Consider the following 21,300-nt stretch of genomic DNA (forward strand, 5'->3'; position numbering starts at 1 on the left):
AGGTTTGGGGAAAGTTAACTGAATATTAAGAATACTTCCAATGGCTGAATTGGTGAGAGCAGACAATTTTCTTAATGGTTATTTAACTGGTTATTATGTGGAAAATGTATTCCTATTTAAGTTGTGTTTTGGGGTTATGCTAATAAAACCCTCATTTGCTAAGCTGTAAGCCTTTCCTCTAACTCATAGGTTCCAAAATGAACATGTGGCCCTGATGCGCAAAACTGGGAAAAATACTTGGGATCGGTATGAATGAACAAAGAAAGCCTGTTTTCTCTCTCCAGTGTGCTATTAATAATAACTTGTGTGCTAAAGTATCTAGAATCTTTTTAAACCAGTGTTTATAACAGACAATATTTATTCTGCTTGTTTGTCTTTAACTTTATTAGTACTAATGCATATTGTAGAATATGGAATAATCACAGCAGTTAAATATCTTGGGGCCCATAATTTCTCATACCCATACATTCAAAATTGTGTCAAGTTGCACATTTGGGAACAAAGCAAAAGATTTATACACCACTCCATCTAAATATAGCAAAGTATCATAATTCCTTGAATATAGGTTTTCATTGTGTTTTATTGAAACTGGACTATTGCTAATAAGAAGGAATCAAAACTATACATACTTTATGATATTTTAGGGTCAAAAATAAGTATGAAGGTGAGTTTTACAGTTAAGTAGACTGTACATTTTAGAAATAAGAACTGTTTATATATTTTGTTCACATTGATCTTCTTGGTTTTCAGTTCCCCAGCACTATTTCCTGCTGTCACACTTTGCCCCACAGCCAGGAGGATGGCATTGTCTGAAGCACAAGTGTATCCATGGTGGCATCATTGCCACCTTCCCATTGGTGAACTGCAGGTGCACTTTTGCAAGATGGGAAATGACCCTTTTGGCTTTTTTTCCCTCTCTGAGGTGAAGTGCTTTGTGGTGCATAGTGCTTTATCCAGGGATGTAGCCAAAACTCGTCATTCCATATACTAGTTGGTGTTCAGATTTGAATTTTCTTTTTGAGTCAGTGCTCTACTGTTGTATGCCAACGGCTGTAAAAGAAAATTTAATGTATGACTAGTTGTTTGCAAGCCCTGTTATGTAAGAATGGAGGATTGGTGGCAGTGCTATTTTAAGATGAGGTGAAATAAAAATAAAAATAAGAAACTGCACTGGAAATCTTAAATAAAAACAGAAAATGTTGGAAATATACAGCAGGTTAGTCAGTGTATGTAAAGAGAAAAGATTATGAGAAGAGACGCTTTGTATTTAGTTCTGAGCAGGCCAGGTTGATAGTAAGACAAGCTGTTATTCAAGGAAATGTGGTACATTCAGACAGACTCTTTGGAGTTCAATAAAATGGTGGTTTTGTGAGACTGTCCTTTTACGTTAAGTGCAAAGAGCACTTGCTCTCCCTGTTTTCCCAACATTTGTGACAAATCTTTTGCTTCATTTCATGAGATCACTCATGATTTAATGATTACAAATTCCTAGGTGTTTTTGGCTCTTACTAGTTGGGTGATCATTCCTTTGTACAATCAGAAAAAACTAACCCTGGAGAACCTAACAGTGCGGTTATATTCAGAGTTAATACAACAGCTAAATGTTTACCAAAAATACTATGTATATTTTATTGGCAATAGTGGGTGAGTATACTATTATAGGCACAAGAACAGGCAATTGAGGTATTCTCTTCAGGTTTAATACATTGAGACCTCTGTTGAAATGAAAACAGGTTCATTTAATTCTGACTATTACAGTAGATTAATAGGACAAGAACATTTTGCTTAGCAACAACCATTCATTTGGTTTCAGGCATGTGATAGCCAGTGTTTCTAATCCTGAATGGACAATGCTATATTATTTGCTGAAGAATAATATTTAAAGCTGTAGCACCATTATAAATGTTTCAGCTATTTAAATTACTTCAGGATACTCTTACAATAAGACATGCAGGCCATATAGTTTGAAGCATTACCAAAGATATCAAATTTACAAAATAATCTAACATTATTTACTAGTGTGTTAGTGCCTGTCAAGTTGTTACCTATAAGATTTGTTTGTATATTCTAAAATTAGGTTAGCTTTGGGTTAGTGGGAGGAATCTTGCCTCTGCCAGAAGGTTGTAGGCTCAAACCCCACTCCAGGACTTGAGCACGTAATCTCAGCTGACACTCCAGTGCAGTACTGAGGGACTGCTGCAATGTCGGAGGTGCTGTCTTTCGGATGAAACGTTAAACCAATGTCCCGTCTGCCCCCTCAGGTGGAGGTAAAAGATCCCATAGCACCATCCAAGGAAGAGCAGAGAAGTTCTCCCGATCCTGACCAATATTTATTGCTCAACCAACACCACTGAAACAGTTTAATTGGTCATTTATTTCATTGCCATTTGTGGGATCTTGCTCTATGCAATATGGCTACAATGTTTTCCTATACTATAACAGTAACTATACTTTAAAAGTACTTTATTGGCCATGAAGCGCTTTGGGACGTCCGCTGCCATATTTAGTGGGACCTTCTGCTGGGTGGCCCAGGTGTCTGCCTGAATCAGGCAGGAGCCACATTACTGTATGCAAATCAGGTTCCTATGACGTATAAAGGACCACCCCTGCCTGCCTGTTCCATGTCTGGAGTTAAAATCTACCCCAAATTCTCTTGATGGGCACACCAAAGATTTGTAAGAACATGTATATATAACTCTATAATCTGCGACTCTAATAAAAGTGGTTATTTTTATTTACCTACCAGGTGCTTTTCAAAGAGGTAACTTCATTGGCATGAACTTTGATAGTGAACCAAATACCGTAATGCTTCTAGCATGCATGCACTAACTTGGAGTGGCTCTTAGTTCTGGATGAACCCCTGTGCATGTTGTACTGAAACCACTAACAATTTGAAGTTTCACACTCCCAGACGTTAGCATTTTGTCTTGATCACACCTGCATCCATTTTTCTTTTAATATTTGCAGATTCACAAAACCTGCGCCACCCACCGTTCCTCAGAGAGATTACTCAGGTAAAATTGTGTATAAAGCACATTGACGTCAACTAAAAACGGAGTAGAGGATGTGTTTTCACATAGTGTACAGTTAACAGAGAACTGAAAATAGTTCATTATTTTTGTTCAGATAAATTCCAGCAACATTCAGGACCAATGTCCGTGGTCATAGCAAGAATATCTGCCTGGATACGTACCACATCTCTCAAGATCAGGGAACTGTTGGGAATGAGATTTATGACAAAAATGATGAGACTGATTGAACATATGGAGCTATGTTTATTTTTGGGTGAAACACATTAAAATATAAGTGAGTTTCATTCCAAATGAGTGACACTTGACAGGTCCTGATGAACGTACACAGACACACACACAGAAGGAGTGATCCTCCAACCTTAAATTGCAGGACATCTTAACATTGCTTTTGGAAGAATGTTGGCTGATTTGCAATGGATTCTACTTCCTGATGAGTTTATTGTGAACAGAAATCAATGTTAATTACAGTATCTCAATTGAAACCAAGTGTAGTTTAACTGTTTGGCTGCAAATTAAACTGCAATTTTCCAAATATGTTATACTTTCTTAAACACCTGTAAAACACGTGCAAGTTTTTAATGTGGAGTATTATAAAGTGGAATTAAAGAAACTTGCTATATTCAGCACAAAGTTATCTTGCCGCATATTACTTTGGAATTGCAGTCATCCATCAGGAATGAAAAGATTGATGTGTTGATCAAAAACCAGGCCATGTAATAATATTATAAAGCACCTGTCATAGTCTAAGCCTAAAGAAATTGGCACTGAAAGTGCATAGGCCAATGATCCTAGCAATTATTACAAGGGGGTGATACCAGATTACCCTCCCCCCCACCACCATAGGAAAAACTTTACAGTTCCTCTAGAGCTCCCATTGTAAGGGGACCACAGTTAAATAAATAAATAAAGATAAATTCAGGCCTTCAATCTTCAGGGATCCGGGCTATGATCCTAGTCTGGATCTCCAAGTGGTGCCCATTTCTACCCATTGACTGGCCACTAAACCTGGTCTTGTGAGACGTACCACTACCAACTGTACACTGAAGCCCTCTGAAGGCCAAGCATGTGGAAACTCCTAAAGGTGGGAGTCACCCCACCCGGCTCTGCTGCCTCCTGCATCTAAAGCATGTAACCCGCATGATGAAGCTTCACCTCTTACAAGCCCCATGGGACCTCCCATACAAGCAGGAGTGGGCCAGAAGGGTCAATTATTTTCGATCCGATCATACTTTATTTAATTACTTACTACTGCGCAAGGACCAACCAGCTGCATTTTGCCATTATCTTTACTTGTAATTCAAATGGTTAAAAATGTAACTTTCTGACCAGGGATTTTCCTTTTCCCGGTGGATCATCAGAAAGATTAACCCCACTCTATATGCCTTCTCCAGAATCCAAATCTTAGCTCCGAAATCTTGCCAGCGACTGTTTTATTTCACACGTCATTCCAAATTAAGCTATATAAACATTTATTTTATATATATATTTATATACACACCCTCACAAAATTAGATCCTAACCCATTCAGTTCTCCGTTCTTTTTCCTATTCTTTTAATTAGAAGGTGCTGAAGGACCAGATGGCGGACGATGGTCTGACAATGAATTTGTAAGTGTTTAAAACCATTGGATTGTAATGTTGTTAAAGCTATAATTACTGAGAGGTATCAGCATTTTCAAATGACTTGCTAATGTTGTAAAGATTGTAGTAGGGAATATATTTAAAGAAGAGATTATTTTGTTTCAAATATTCCTTCAAAGAGATTTTTCTTAATTCTAAATTTCTTTTTAAAATTATGGTGTGGTACAGTTTTTAATCACTCAACGCCCTCTAGTGTTGCCCAGAAAGTAAGGCTGTATGGGGTCTGTGGTTTCTCAACATGTTGAAGAAAACCACAACTGGGTCAATTTTACTAGTTAAAAAAACAAGATCTAAACGTTACTTGCTAGCAGTTTGGTCGCTGCTAAGGAAATACAGCCAAAAAAATGTCAATCTTTAGCAAACTTCTATGTTCAGTTTAATGGCTTTTATTAAACATCTTGTACAATTTGAAGGTAAACATTAACAAGCTAGCATATAAACTTGCATGCCCTAAAGCAGTTTACTGGAATGTTGACAAATTCTTGACATTTAGAAATGCCTTCTCAAATGATTTGATGTCACCAAGTGTTAGATTACAAATGAGATGGGGCTAAATACATGAATGTCGAGAAATAGAATCCATCAGATCCGTTTGGTTAGGAATGGGATGCTGCACAGTAAATATCCATTTCTGAGGTGTTTGCATTGGAGTTGATTTTTTTCTCCTGTAAATCTTCATGGTGACTGTGTAGTAGGTTTTATATAGCAAAGCCATGCTTCACTGATACTAAAGTGCTGAAGTCCCATTTTACATTGCTCGCTTTATGTAATTAGTTTTATTTTGGCCAGAGTACTCTGCTCACTTATCTAGGCCACCTTGGTTAACTGGACCTGTTTTGTTTTACTGCTACGAACCGCAGAAAAACAATATAATCAAGAATCAATAGTCCAAGAAGGTTATGTAACATTGTGTTCCGTGCTTTTGGTAAAAGGTACTCTTTGGAAACATTCTTACAAAAGGTTATAATATAATATAAATAATTCTGTACATTAACTCAAAGCATGATGTCGTGTTTGATGTATTACTAGATTTTGCTGTTGAAAGATAAGAAATTAATAGTGGTAGATTTACCTTTGCCCTTTGTTAAATAAAATTACCTACATAGTTTATTATAGACAAACAAAAACTAAACACGATTCTAATAAATATGGCATAACTTCAGCATTAGAGATCATGGGCTCGATTTTACCGTCGGGTTTCCTGTGGGTTTCCAGCGGGGGGGCCCCGAAAATCCCGATATCCAGTCACGTGACCAGATCGCGCCACGATCCCGACCACTTCCGGGTTCCCCGATGACGTGCGGGGCTGCGTGCGCGGCTCCCGCTGGTGGGAATCCCGCAGGCAATTAAAGCCAGCGGGGTTCCACTTGAGTGTACTTACCTTGCTTGTTGAGGTCATTAAATGAGCTGAATCAGCTGTCAAAACAGGAAGTGTGGGATTTTACCTTCAACGCAGAGTGTTTCACACACTGGGGGAAACAGTCTCCCTCCAACCAGGCGTGTTGCAGCCAGCAGCCTGTGGCAGCTGCCAAGGTGCACTCCACGGGGGTGGTGGGGGGAGAGCCCTCACCCACGCAGGAGGCCACCGCGTCACATAGGGCAACCCCTGCCCCCCATCACCCCCCGCCAAGCCAGAGGACAGACCGACGCGAAACCGCAGCCCCAGTCCGAGGAACCACCCACCTACCCTGCACAACCCCTCAGACCAACACCTGCCAGATGGGTGGTGCGTGGACACCCTCGGAGGACGAACAGCATGACCAGCCCCAGCAGCCTCGCAGTCCACGCCGTCCGGCGCAGAGACGTGGAGCCCCCCAACACGGTGCTGTTGCACGCCCACCTGCACAGCAGGAGGGAGGGCAACCGCAGAGAGAGATGCGTCGCAGAGGGCACTACCCTCGCCACAGGGTCCACAGACCGAGGCGCAGCTCCCCGGACCTCTCCGAGCAGCAGTGCACACAGAGGCACAGATTCACTCGACATGTAGTCGTGGAGATCTGCAGGCTCTTTCATGCCGAGCTGCTCCTGGCTGGCACCAGCACCATCTGCTTACCTGTCGCTGCCAAAGTCACCACTGCCCTCCACAACTTCTCCACCGCATCCTTCCAGGGTGCAGCCGGGTACACCGCCGATGTCTCTCAGTCGTCTGCGCGGAAGAGCCCTGCAAATACACCTGCACCTACTCTGCAGTAACACAATGGGTGGCATCAGTGGTGGGTCCTCATAGTGATACCCAGGAGCGGGCATTATTGGATACAACAGACAGGATTCGCGGAGACATGGCAGTGGTGGTGCCAATATAATGTGTGATGTTTGTTGCTCAGAAATTCAATATAGGTAACACCCATGGCAAACCCTCAGACACCCTTGTGCATCCCCTTCATGCTCACGACATGTTTGCCCTACGCTGCCTACTGCACATATGTGATGCATGCCCTGTGGCTGCAGCACAGGTCGTGGCAGGTTGAGTGAGGCTGGCCGTGAGGGAGCTGCACGAGAGGGTGAGTATGGGATAGAGCCATGAGATTGTATGAGGATTGGGTTGCGTGTTAGTGGCGGGGTGAGTACTGGCGAGGTGAGTAGGTGCAGGTAAGATGAGGATGGGGTTTGAGTGGGTATGAGGGGTGATGTGACAGAGTAGTGTTGGCGGTGCCGAAGGAGATGTGGGGTGGGGGCAGTGTTGTGGCAGACGGAGTGCAGGGGAAAGACTACGTGTTCTCACTGTGGCTGACCTACTGCGGTCATTGGAGCGCCTCCTGCACTGTATGCAGATGGGCGATATGTTGGTAGCGCAGGTGACCCCCTCTGCCACCTTGAGCCAGGCCTTCTTGGTGGCAGAGGCAGGCCGCTTCCTCCCGCCCGCCGGGTGGAAGATCTCTATCCTCCCCCTCCTCCTCACCCCATCTGATGATACCTGGGGTGAGGCATCATTAAACTGGGAGCAGCCTTCCCCCTGGGCTGCTCCATGCTGTAATTTGTTCCATTGGTTGCAGCATCTGTCAGTGGAGGACTGCCCCTTTAACTAGAGAGCCTCCAGCTGACAGATCATACTGCGCATGCGCAGCCCGCCCGACACGCAGACCAGCAGCGCGGACCCCGGAGGAGCAGGTAAGTGGCTCCAATTAGTGGATTGCCTGCTACGATCGCGCGGGCAACCCACTAATTTCACCGGGCGCGGAGGCCACGCACCCAAAACCCAACCCGCCGGAAACCCGCAGGCCTGCTAAAATCAGGCCCCATTAGTCTTTTTCACAATTATGGATAGAATCTTAACCTTGCCTCTGGGTATGTTTACTTGGTTGTAGAAGAACTAGTTTGCTAGTGAATATTGGATGTGCTGTAGAGAACAGTGGACTAGAAAATGTGACCATGAATGAAGAAGATCTTATTTCTCAAAGTGATGTTGAGTAGAGTAATAGTTATTCCGTTGCGTGTCATTGCATATGTTGCATTGTGTTTCTACATTTTCTTTTATATGTTCTTGGATTGTGGACAATGCCGGCAAGGCTGCATTTATTGCCCATCCCTAGTTGCCCTGAGAAGATAGTGGTCGGCCTTATTTTTGAACAGCTGTAGTCCATGTGGTGATGGTTCTCCCACAATTGAGTTAGATGGGAATTCCAACATTCTGACCTAGCGACAATGAAGGAACGGCGATATATGTATCTGTACGCAGTAAAAGAAAATTGTTTTTTTGTTTACATTAGATATCATTTATGAAAGTTGATAAACACTTCCTCTCATGTTGCTTACACAGTATTTGGTGTAATTTACTGCATTATAGGCAGCTACAAGCAAGAAAATGGCAACATAAAGGCTTTGATTTAAAAATTCAGTGCAGCATGTTTAAAAGTGCTGGATTGTTTCTCATGGGCAGCCGTAAACCCATCTCAGATTTAGGGATAGCCGTGACTTTCAAAATGTTTAAAGTCATATACTTAAGATTAATATCATGGCGTTTCCACCATGTTGGATACTCCCAAATAATACCAGTATTTACAGCAGGGAGATTTTCTCCTGTAAGAATTTATGATGAACTGGTATATGCACAAGGGTGTCTGACAGACTGTCATGTTTTTCATTTATATTTGGTTTTTGTTAAAGTCACTTTAAATGTTATCATTCTCACCAGTACTGCCACGTCTTGCCCATTCTTGAATGGCTTTTGTGATAGGCCCCTTTCACGTGCTTCATCATGAACGACAACACTTGATCCAATGGGTGACTTTACATTGGGTGTGTGTGTTGTTGCAGGACTGTACTGTGCAGGGGGTCGGGGGGTGGGGGTTGCTGGTGTTGTCGCTGCTCTTTCCAGGTGATGTGAGGACTGGACTCTTCTCACTTTCTGATCTTATGAGAACCATTCATATATGAGTGATTCCCTGGCCTCACGAGCAGCCAAGTGAGGCGCTGCTCTGCCCATGGGTTCACCCTCCTCCTGCTGCTGCTGCTCCTGCTCCTCCTCAGTGTGGATAGCAGATGTGGAACCAGTACCCCTCTCTGTTGCACCACGTTGTGCAGGACACAACAAACCACTATAATGTGACCCACTCTCGCTGGTGCATATTGAAGAGATCCCCCAGAACAATCGAGGCACGAAATCGCATCTTCAGCAGTCCTATCACATGTTCAATTATAGATCTGGTGGCGATGTGGCTGTCATTGTATCAACGCTGTTGCTCGCTGATGGGGTTCTTCAGTGGTGTCATGAGACACGTGTGCAGGGGGTATTCCTTGTCCCCGAGGAGCCAGCCCTTAAGGTTGGTGCGTGGAAGAAGTCCGGGATGTTGGATTCCCTCAGAATGAACGAATCGTGGAAGCTGCCAGGGAATCTGACACATGTGAAGAAAACCTTTGCAGTGGTCGCAAATGAGCTGAGCGTTGATGGAGTGGTACCCTTTCTGTTGATGAACAGTCCTGGCTCATGTGGAGGTGCTCGGATTGCACCCTGTACACATGGGAAACCAGCCACAGAGTGGAATCCCACTGCCCTCTACGTCTGGCTGAGGTCATTCAAGGGGAAGTTGACGTATTGTGAAGCCCTGCTAAACATACCATCAGTGACCTGCCTTATGCACTTGTGTGACCTGAGAGACCCTGGCGATGTCACCAGTGGCACCTTGGAATGATCTGGAAGCGAAGAAATTTAGGGCAGTGGTTACTTTAACCGCGACGGGTAATGAGATGCCACCAGGCCCAGCCAAGTGCAGCTCGGCATGAAGGAGACCACCTGGCGACTCACTCTCAGCCTCCGTATGCACTGCTCCCCAGAGAGGTCCAGGAAGCTCAGCCTCGGTCTGTAGACCCTCTGATGAGGGTAGTGCCTCCTGCGATGTCGCTCCCTCTGTTGTTCCCCTCTGTGCTCTTGTTCAGGTGCCTGTGGCGCAGCACTGTGTTGTGGAACTCCAAGTGGCGGAAGTGCATGCTGTGCCTCGGGAGGATGGTGATGTTCCTCGTCCTCGGATGTATTGGTGAATGCCGCCATCGCACCCCCCATCCTAATATTGTCAGTTTGAGAGGGTCGGAAAAGTTGGTAAATATGTGAAAACAGAACAATTCTGAGTGGAAACCAAGAATTTTCAGTCTAAACACAAAGGTCTCCCAGCCAAAAGTTTGTCTGAGAGAATTGAGTGCCCTGCTGCAATAACTCACCTTTTATCCCCATCTGTCAAACAGGGATTTAAATGTCCAAATGGCTGCCGGCTGAAACCCGACGACTTCCCAAGGCCGTGTTTCACACAACATGGGAAACATGTTGAGGCAGCGTTGAAAGCACTTGCCTTCATTCCTAATTAGATTTATGTACATTTCAAGTACTTTAAGTACTTAAATTACTGCTTTAAATATCGTCCCACCAGCTTTAATTGCCGGCGGGACTTCCGGGTTCGGGAACAGCGCACGCACCCAGATAACTCTAGGTCATGTGCGTTCTTAGGCGTGTTGGAGCCAGGATTTCTGCCCGCTCCTGGAACTTCCGATTTTCTTCGCCCCCAACGCACCAGCACTTTAGTTTCAAAATCGAGCCCTTTGATTCTGTTGCTAGCATAAGAGAGATGGTTTTAGTAATGTAAATGCAGGTAAACAGTGCACAGATGCTATTCTATTATTGGTTTTGCAAAGCCAATAACATTCATCTATGAACTGTGGAGATTCCCAGTCAATTAGCTTTTCTTTCTGAATACAGAACCCTAGATCGTGGATCTAGGTACCAGATCATTATCCTGCTGAAACACATAGAAGTTCGAATTGCACTGTGCAATGTTACAAACTAACACATTCCTATGAAATTCCATTGCCTTCTATTTTGACAATTAGCACATTTTATCTTAGAAATAATTATGCTTTTTTTCTAATAGCTGAAAGCAACATTTTAATTTCCAGTATATTTTCTAATAAGATTGCAATATCAGCACATGAAACGCCAAACAAATGTTTTCCCTTGACATTAAAAACAACTTGCATTTTTTTAGCGCCTTCAGTATAGTGAAATACTTGATGTGAAAGTTGTTGCCATTTAGTGGTGGAAGAAAAGTTAAGAGTAATGATTGATGGTATAGTCGAAGAGGTGGGTTTTAAAGGAGAGCAGAGAGGTAGCAAGACTCCAGGGTTTAGAGAGAGAGTATCACAGTGTAGGATCGAGACAGCTGAAGGTGCTGCCGCTGAAGGTGAAGTGGAGGGAGAAGGATGCAAGGAAGGCACGATTCAGAAGAGCGGACTGTATGTGTTGGAGAGGTAGGGAAGGGCAATTAACTTTCTCATTGTACAACAAATCAAAGTTACCCATAAAAGGAGCGAATTAAAACATTTAGATGGAAAAGGTACATAGGAGCAGCCCAACACCACCTCCACAAAGCCTGAATTAGATTACAAACCACATTGTCCATATTAGTGAAGGTTAAATGTAAACTGTCAAATCATCCACAAATGACAATGATGCACCTGCACATAGAAACTTGACCACATTTCCATAGCCTCTGCATACTTCTTCAGGCGTTCTTTCTTGTTATGGAAAAAATGGATCAACTGACTAATTATAACCTCCTACTTCTACATGTGTGCAAATGGAACTCTGTGATGCATCAGTCATGAGTGTAAAAGTGTACTGAGTGGGCGCAAAACCTATCTAATACAATTAGTCTGGAAACTTCCTTAGTGCTAGTGTATGTCATTCACGTGTGCGGAGAGATGAGAATAAATTCCCTCTTCAACCCAAAGTTACAGGTTGTTGAAAGGAGACTTATTCAGCCCAAAGAATACTGGGGCTAGAAAAGGCCTACTTACAATAAGTTACCTAGAGCAACATGAAAATAATAAGGATAAACTGAGAAGAATAGAAGTTAAAATCAAATGGGGAAAAAGTAATTAGCGGTCAGGCATCATTAATTGCGTAGATTCCACCTTAATGCAGGTTTTGGGACGCATCGACCTGTAGATGTAATTGACTGCCCAGAGTAGGTACTGCCTGGAATGAAAGTCACATCTGAAACTTCCATACTGATAGAATATATACACTAGTCTTATAATAACTTGATAAGTTTTAATTATTAAATGAATTAGCCTGTTACACCAACTAATGGAATGTTAACGTTTGATGAGGGTGTGACTCTATTTTGACTAAGTAAATATTTTCTTTTATTCTGATTTATAACAAAATGCAATAGAAATTAGTATACAATATTAATTCAAATAATAAAACTGTTGCGCTATGATTAATGATTATCCTTGTGTGCAGGACATCAGTGATTATGAAAACCCAGATGAGCATTCTGATGGCTCCGACACTTATGAAGCTCCACAAGATGATGGCGATGATGATGCAAATTATGAGCCACCTCCTAGTGAAAATAAAAACAACAACATAATTGCCCGATCTTTGCTTATTTCTAAGGGTGAATATGCAGGTAACGTATGGCTGCTCTGTTTTAAGATTTAATGTTCTATTGCCTGTTATTGTCACTTATTGGCATGATTTTCCCATGAGCTAAGTTTTTGGGATAAGTACCGTTCTAGTACTCAATAACTTCATAAAAGTCAGAATAATTACAAAATCATTCAGAAAGTTAAAATTTCAATTTATTGGGTGAGCATCTCTAGAATGGTTCATTTCTTTAAGACTGGTCTCATTACTAACCAGTTCTGTTGGCCTTGATACGCTCAGGCATGCTTTCATCACAGTAACAGCTTGACTCCAATTTGTACTCTCACCACCTTCTTAGTAAAAGTATCACCAAGAGGAATGGAACTCCTTTGGTCTTTAGTAGGTTCCTTAAATCAGACAACTCTTTCCCTCGCAGTCCTCTCTGGACAATGACTTTCACCTTTTTGGTTACAAACGCCAAACTGCACTTCACAATAATTGCAGTCATTATTAAATTTGAGTCTTAAGGTGAGTAGGCATCTTTCTATAACCAAACATTGTATTTGATTAATGATCTCATCAGCTTCTGTGTCAAAATTACTTGCAGCAACTTATTAGTAGAATCCAAACTTGGGCACATGAGATCTATGCCCCAACTAACTGTGCTTATGATGACTGGGTCCCTAACAGCTGAGTTCATCGGCTCCTCAGTTAAGGGCCGTCGTTTATTGCATCCTTCATGGTGCAAAGTGTGACACTCCCCCTCTTCAATTCCCTAGTCCAGCTACTCACTAGTGCTCAGTGCTTCACCTAGTGAAAGTCCTTCTAACTCACTAACTACTTTTTCTCAAATGGGTGTATCTGGGCTGGTGCAGGGGCAGATAAGATGCTATGATGGAGTTGGTGAAGATGGGGCAAGAGTTATGGACCTTCACTTACCTTGGCCAATAAATGTGTCCGTGCACTATGTGGATGTTGCACTTACTGCCACCTCCCTTCTTAACACCCGGACCATTTCCTGCCCTCATTCCCCAGGAGATCTTTTCTTCTGGACCTTATTTCTGCTAGATGGACATCCATCAAAACATCAATAAGTCAATGAGCCCTTCCTGCTGCTGACCCCCCCCCCCCCCCCACCCCAATACTGCTCCTTCCTAACTCATTGTTGCCCTGTTCTGCTGTGCCCTGCCAAAAAATGTCTCTTTAATCAGCTTTAAATTCTACAACACCACTAAATTCCCCTCCTTCCCAGTGGTGGTAAATCAATAGGCAGCAGTATTATCAGTGCCCTCTTATCCCACATAACTATTGAAGATTAGTCCAGTAATCTTGAGTGAGTTAGCAGCAGTCTTACAATGGTAGACGGATTCCTTGTCACTAAACCACCAGTGGAGGTAAATCCATCCCATTGTGTCAGTGCAGCATTCTGCCATTGGTTTTATTATTCCTGTGTCATTTGATTTTCCTTGCAAAATTAGATATAAAAACCATTGGAAGAACATCAGGGATAGTAGTTACCCATTAAACAAAGTTCAACAGGAATGTGATTTACCAATAAGTAAGCATATTTTCTCCTTTGTAGATCCACTCAAAATAATTTAGTATAGATTTCTATCAAACTTTAACTTGATTTATTACCCCCTAAGAATCTTTAAAAACAAACTGACTAGTTCAATACTGGGACGGTGGCTGTTTCTGGATCTAAAAAAGTAAGACTCCTTATCATTTTCATAGACAACCGACCAGGAAACCGGCCGGTAATCCCTTTCTCAAAGCCGCCTCCAATGATGCTACCACGATCCTCACCAATTCCAACCAAACGAAAGATGCCCCTACAGCCACAGGAAGCTGGGAAAAAGGAAGAAAGGGAAGATGCTGAGGTAAGGTCATAATCAAAAAGGGGTGGGTCATCCTTTTAAATAGACCATAGCCCTAAAATTGCAAGGTTGCACTAGTGGCGAGGGGTCACGTAATGAGTGATTGTGAGACTGGATTTTGGATGCACCTGCGTCACTGCAACTTGCAGGAAGGCTACGTTACCAGCATCAGCCCACTTACAAAGGGGGAATCCACAGATCCACCGGATTCCACCTTGGAATGTCAGTGTCATTGTTTTTTCAAGGTCTAGCTAGTCTAACCAACCATTACTACCACTTACCTTTGGCTTCAACCTTGATCCTTCTTCATTTATCGATTTATTTGACTTCACTATCATCTCTAGTCTGGAATAGAAAACCCATAGCTCTTCAATTACCACACCTGCCTCTTTCACGCCAAACACTTCTTTTCCCCTCCATAAATCTAAATACCCAAGATCATCCAAGAATAGAATATTGCTCTCATATCTGTTAGAAAACTCTTCTAACACCTCACATCAATCCTGGACAGAATACAAGAGTCTTTTACTTGATATGTAATCTCTGTCTCACCAAAGCCTCCAGTATGCTCATACTCCTTCATTTGTTTTCTTTTCCTCTCTAATTTATTGATATTGATCCTTTTTTGTTCCTTCAAAGCTCCAAATGTACCCTCCAACACACTCATTGATCTAAATGAACGGAAGATTGAGCAGGCTCATTTACAGATATGTGATCTTTCCCAACTGCTTTTCCTCTATTCTCTGTGCAGGAACTGGAAAATCTGCCCCAAGAGGTTTCCCCCGGGAATAAACTGGATTAGGAGACTGTGTGATAGTCTTATTCACTGCACCCAGGTGATCCAATACACCCAGGTTTACAATTGTCAGGCTTTTAAAACCCCACCTAAACACCACCTCCTGATTCGTTTTGTGTTTCTTTTTAACTCTTTCCAACCTTGATGGTGCCTGCCCTATGGATCTTGGATTTTCACCCTGCAAAGGTGTAATCGTAGAATAAACTTTGAGGTATTGTCACTGTTGGAAATGCAAATAAATTATTGAAATGTGAAGTAAATCTATAGACTAAACTCAAGGAATTATTGTTGGCATATTATAAAGCACTTGTGATACCACATGCAAAGTATTGTGTCAGGTGTGGTCATTGTGCTCAAGGTATTGGAAAGGATTCAGAGAACGGCAGCGAAGATGATTCCAAATTTGACATTATTGAATCATGGAGAGATTAAAGAAGCAAAACCTAAAATTCCCATTAGAAAAAAAAGATTAAGGGGGAAAAATGCTCCAGGTTTATAAAATAACTATGTGTGTACAAATAGTACAGAGGTATATGCAGAATACTGGGACACGATTACAAACTTAGAAATCCACGTGTTAGACATGAGCATTAGGAATAAGTCATGCTTACAGCCGATGACTTGTTGCATAGACTGCCACTTTATGTATTAAATAAAGCTTGCTTGAAGGAAATTGCCTCAATTCTTGAAGCAGCAAAAAGTACAGAAACTTGGGTTTGGAGTAAAAAAATTATGTTCAGATCCTGTAAAAGAAGTGAGTGAGCTGATTGGTCTCCTTGCATTGTTACATTCTTATATTCCTAGATTATTGGACTGTTGTATTTAATTCCAGGATGATTACATTGTTCCGGTGGAGAATAATGAACCTGATGATGCATACATTGACCCCACAGAGAATAGTGCTCCTCCAGCAGTGTTAAAACGTAAGTTCTGAAGCAGTTCTTGCAGCTGACAAGTTGACAGCTAATTTGACTTCAGGGGACAGTCTGGTCCAAGTCCCAATTCATTGTAGCAGTGTACAGGAAGCTGAAAAGAAGCAAATTTATAATTACAGAATATTTTTCAACAGTGTAATTATTATATTAAAAAAAAGTAAACCTGAGTGTTTCAACAGCAGTAACATGCTCATGGGATGTTGGGATGCAGATTGGTGCATGTGATTTGTCACACAGCACGAATCTGGTCACAGCCCTTGTCAGGCCAGTTCTGCATAAAAGCAGACACTTTCTCAGAGAGCGAAGGCTTCATTTTCTAATGGGTGGTTACAAAGTGGACACTGGTGGAAACCTGAGAGAATGTCACCTGCCCATCCTCTTAGCAGGGTTTAGTGGATGGTATGGGAGACCCAGAATGGGAGGTGGCAAGGAACAAAAATAACTTGTAAACCTTATAAAGCAAAACCGAAGGCAATTGGCAGACTAATTAACTATATTTTTCATTGCTGCATTTAAACTAATTTGAGGTATTTGTCCAGTGGAATTTCTACCTAACAGGATATAATTGTATAAATTCTGAAATGATTTTTCTCACACTGATCATTTCAGTGGTATAATAATTGACATAACGTATGTAACCAAAAAAATGATAAATGGTTGCTATCTCATTACATGGAATAAATTCCATAATTAACATACATGCGACTGAATGGGGACATGATCCCGTCTCTAAAGTAATGAAAAGTTGAAGTAAGCATAGGACTAGATGAGCAAGTACAAATTCAAAAGCTTTGAGCAAGGTTAGAGATTGGGGAAAAATTGCAACAGTCAGGATAAAGGGGGCAGAAACCCAATACTTCAGGTATCTGTTCCCTTTACATTGCCCCGGGACTTACAGGCTTTCCTGGCCCAGCATCACTGAGCTAATGAGGCAGAAGGAAGTGTTCCAATCCTCCTGCCTCTATTCCCTGCTACAATGTCCATGGAATGTGCAGATGTAAGGGTGCCCCAAGAATCTTGTATTAGGACCCCCACCCTTGATTGAAAGGTTTGAGGGGGTCCCAGCAATAAGTCAAAGAGCAGGTTTCAGTTAAGTCAAGGGACCCACCAATCTTCAGATCTTTCAGCCACCTTAGGGCCAAAACACCCAACTTTGACAGACAGGCCTGCTTCATTTTACTCCCCTGTTTTCCTGTGGTAGGCCAGGCCTGCACAGGGACACTAAAATCAGCCACAGCTCAGCTTGGACAGGTGTAGCACACTTCAGGTGTACTGCTCTGCCCAGTGCCAGGGCAAAGGGGGCTAGGAAAATCAGATGTTGGGATGCATTAGTTGAATATTGAGCCTAAGTATTGAGGTAATCCTGCCACTCTATAAATTATTGGTATGACCGCACTTAGAATACCTTGTACAGTTCTGGTCACTACAGTACAAAAAGCATATTGCATCTATTAAAATGATACCGAAGAGAGTAACGAGAATGATTGAGTGAATAAAGGGATTGTATTATGAAGAGCAATTATGCAAATTGGCCATATCCTTACTGGAAAAGACAAGATTGAGGGGTGATTTGCTTCATGTTTTTAGGATTCCAAAGGGACTAGATAGTGTAGACAATGATCAGCTGTTTCACCTTGTCCAGAATAGTAGGACCAGAAGACACAGCCTGCACTTGAAGAGGGTGTAAATTCAAAACTAATCTGTGAATGTGAGTGAGTGGTTAATCTATGGAATAGTGTCCCTGGGGAGATGATGGAAGCAGATTATATTGATTCATTCAAATGCAAATCAGATAGATTTCTTTCAGAAAATAATATTTTGGGATAAAGTATATGAGTAATTTGAGAGATGATGTATGATAAGTGTAGCGTGCTTAGGAGGAACAAGTCACTTTGGACTTATGTTTCACAAAGCTTTCCACCACTGTGGTTTTCCTCGCCTCATGTCTGGATCTGTTGTAGGCTAATTCATAGCGATTGAATGCTATAATTAGTCAACAACTCCATGATCATTGTATCATGTGACTACCAGGAGGGTAGAAGACGATCTAGATGGACCTTGGTCTTTTTTCGTCTAGCAATTCCAATGTTCCTATGAAATAAGAATTTGTGCAACACATAGAATTTACAAATTTTTACAGTTCAATTTTTGTGTTAAATACATTCTTTCAAAGTAGCAAATTGTATTTAATAATGTTTAATAATATTTCTTGTTGCAAAATAGTCATAACTATAACTGAAGAATTTTGATTAAAAATTATTATTCAAAGTAATGTCATTTTTCACAAATAATACAAGCCTGGATTGGGGCCTATTTTTTAAATCTAAAATAGTGCATATTAAAAAGATAGATTTTATGAATTTGCACTCCAAGTATTGGCTTGACTCAATGCTGTAAGTCTTGCCTCTGAGTCAGAAATGTATGGATTTAAAATCCAACTCCAGGACTTGAGCACATAGTATAAACTGACATTTCAGTGCAGTACTGAGGGAGTGCTGCAATGTCAGAGGTGCTGTCTTTCAGAAAAGTCACTAAACCAAGGTTGCGTCTACTTGTTCAGGTGGGCATAAAAGATCCCATGGCACTGTTCAAAGAAGGGCAGGAAGTTCTCCCAGTGTCCAGGAGAATGTTTATCTCTCAATCACCACCTCCAAAAAAACAGATTAATTGGTCATTATCTCATTGGCTGCCATGTTTGCCTACAAAACAATATGACAGTAGTCCTCATTGGCTGTAAAGTGCTGTGGGTAATGCTGAGGATGTGGAAGATCCTATGTTAACTAACCTGATAGAGTTTTTTGATGAGGTAACAGAGAGAGTAGATGAGGGCAATGCAGTTAATGTGGTGAATATGGACTTTCAAAAGGCACTTGATAAAGTACCGCACAGTAGGCTTATCATCAAGATTGTGGCACATGGAATAAAGGGGGCAGTAGCAACATGGATACAGAATTGGCTAAGGGACAGGAAACAGAGAGTAGTGGTGAACGGTTGTTTTTCGGACTGGAGGGAGGTTTACAGTGGTGTTCCTTAGGGATCGATGCTGGACCACTGCTTTTCTTGATATATATTAATGACTTGGACTTGGGTTCACAGGGCACAATTTCAAAATTTGCAGATGACACAAAACTTGGAAGGGTAGTAAACAGTGAGGAGGATAGTGATAGACTTCAAGAGGATATATACAGGCTGGTGGCATGGGCGGACACGTGGCAGATGAAATTTAACGCAAAAAATGCGAAGTGATACATTTCAGTGGAAAGAACGAGGAGAGGCAATATAAACTAGAGGGCACAACTCTAAAAGGGGTACAGGAACAGAGAGATCTGGGGGTATATGTGCACAATTCGTTGAAGGTGGCAGGGCAGGTTGAGAAAGCGGTTTAAAAAAGCATACGGGATCCTAGGCTTTATAAATAGAGGCATAAAGTACAAAAGTCTGGAATTCATGATGAAGCTTTATAAAACACTGGTTCGGCCACAACTGTGTCCAGTTCTGGGCACTGCACTTCAGGAAAGATGTGAAGGCCTTAGAATGATTCCAGGGATGAGGGACTTTAGTTACTTGGATAGACTGGAGAAGCTGGGGTTGTTCTCCTTGGAACAGAGACGGTTGCGAGGAGATTTGATAGAGGTATTCAAAATCAAATAGGGTCTGGACAGAGTAGATAGAGAGAAACGTTTCCCATTGGCGGAAGGGTGAAGGACCAGAGGACATAGATTTAAGGTGATTGGCAAAAGAACCAAAGGTGACATGAGGAAAAACTTTTTTCACACAGCGAGTGGTTAGGATCTGGAATGCACACACAAGGGTGGAGGCAGATTCAATCATGGCCTTCAAAAGGGAACTGGATAAGTACTTGAAAGGAAAAAATTTGAAGGGTTACAGGGAAAAGGCGAGGGAGTGGGACTAGCTGGATTGCTCTGGCATAGAGCCGGCACAGACTAGATGGGCCAAATGGCCTCCTTCCGTGCTGTAACCTTTCTATGATTCTAAGTTTTATCTCTCTTTCTTTGACAGGAGAATATATTGGGGATTGGGGCATGGAGGTCTGCGGGCTCTTCTGGATTTTTGGTCCATTAAAATTAATAGACGGAAAATCCGGCGGCTCTCACTCACATCCACGCCCGAATTCCCAATGTCTGCACTGGGAATGCAAATTTGTAAAACCTACTGCTATATGCAGTAGAATTATGGTACATTTTAATAGAAAGCTTTCCATTGAATATAAAAACAACAACCTTAACTACATCTCTACTCACAAAGTGATTCATGTTTTATCAGCTCCAGTGGTGAACAGAGCAGCCAAACCATCCAACAAACCATCAGGCTTATCCTCAAGTCCCAAAGCAGGATATTTTGATGGTCCAGGTATTCAAATATTTTCTTACCAGGAATCGATTCTAAATTATGAGATCTAGTGCGAAAATACAGCAACTTTGGTAAAGGATTTTAGTAACAGAGCAATTCATATACCAAAAGCGCTGAAGGTCCAGCCTCAGGAGCATTTGAAGATTGGAGACAGGATCCCGGTCCCCTGCCAGGGATTCCCACCAAAATGAGGGTAGAGTTTTGTTGCAACAGGCCTAGGCTGTAGGGTCCGTGCTACCTAGGAAATGATCACAAATTTTTTAAAATTTGCACCAATCTTTTGGGCCAGTGCAATCCATCACTCTGACAGCCATTGTACAGTTCCCTGCAACCAAAAAATATAAAATTCTCTGGTCCTCCTTCACTGCCTTTGGAGCAGCATGAACTAACGTGCATTCAATTTAGCAGTGACATAAAGGGAGGAAAATGCTTTGGAGAATATATTTCCCTAATTTTCATTTAATTCCACCTGGCCTGCCCACATACGGACAGGCGTATTGTCTGCCACCGGGGCCCAGGGAGTGGGAAACGGGGGAGACACACAGCAAGGTGAGAACACATTCCTCAGCCATTTCCTGCCCCCTCCCACTGCAGATCTGCCAACAAATCAGCAGGGAAGGGGGGGATAAACAATCCAGCCCAATAATTAAATAGTTTTACCATCAGAAATATTTAAAAAGCTTATTGCATGCATCATAATTGACATTAACTGCAAAGCGTGATTCAGTGAATCCAAAATGTTCAAGAGTTCTGAAATATCATCATGCCTGCCTTATTTATAAGTGTGCATT

At 42.0% G+C, this 21,300-nt stretch overlaps 1 protein-coding gene across 6 annotated transcripts in view; it reads left to right on the forward strand.

The window, feature by feature from the left end:
• blnk (B cell linker) overlaps positions 1-21,300 on the forward strand; it is a 161,865-nt gene that overhangs the window by 102,121 nt on the left and 38,444 nt on the right. For 3 of the 6 annotated variants that reach the window (XM_068002428.1, XM_068002431.1, XM_068002430.1), the window contains 7 exons: positions 190-246; positions 2,968-3,014; positions 4,593-4,639; positions 12,405-12,573; positions 14,265-14,410; positions 16,036-16,126; positions 20,423-20,509. In XM_068002428.1, coding sequence (XP_067858529.1) covers positions 190-246; positions 2,968-3,014; positions 4,593-4,639; positions 12,405-12,573; positions 14,265-14,410; positions 16,036-16,126; positions 20,423-20,509 — 644 coding nt within the window. The remainder of the gene's footprint in view (positions 1-189; positions 247-2,967; positions 3,015-4,592; positions 4,640-12,404; positions 12,574-14,264; positions 14,411-16,035; positions 16,127-20,422; positions 20,510-21,300) is intronic. The other 3 variants (XM_068002429.1, XM_068002433.1, XM_068002432.1) reach the window with 1 other exon arrangement.

The sequence above is a fragment of the Heptranchias perlo genome, chromosome 21 (assembly GCF_035084215.1).
Source record: "Heptranchias perlo isolate sHepPer1 chromosome 21, sHepPer1.hap1, whole genome shotgun sequence".
NCBI classification, from domain to species: domain Eukaryota; kingdom Metazoa; phylum Chordata; class Chondrichthyes; order Hexanchiformes; family Hexanchidae; genus Heptranchias; species Heptranchias perlo.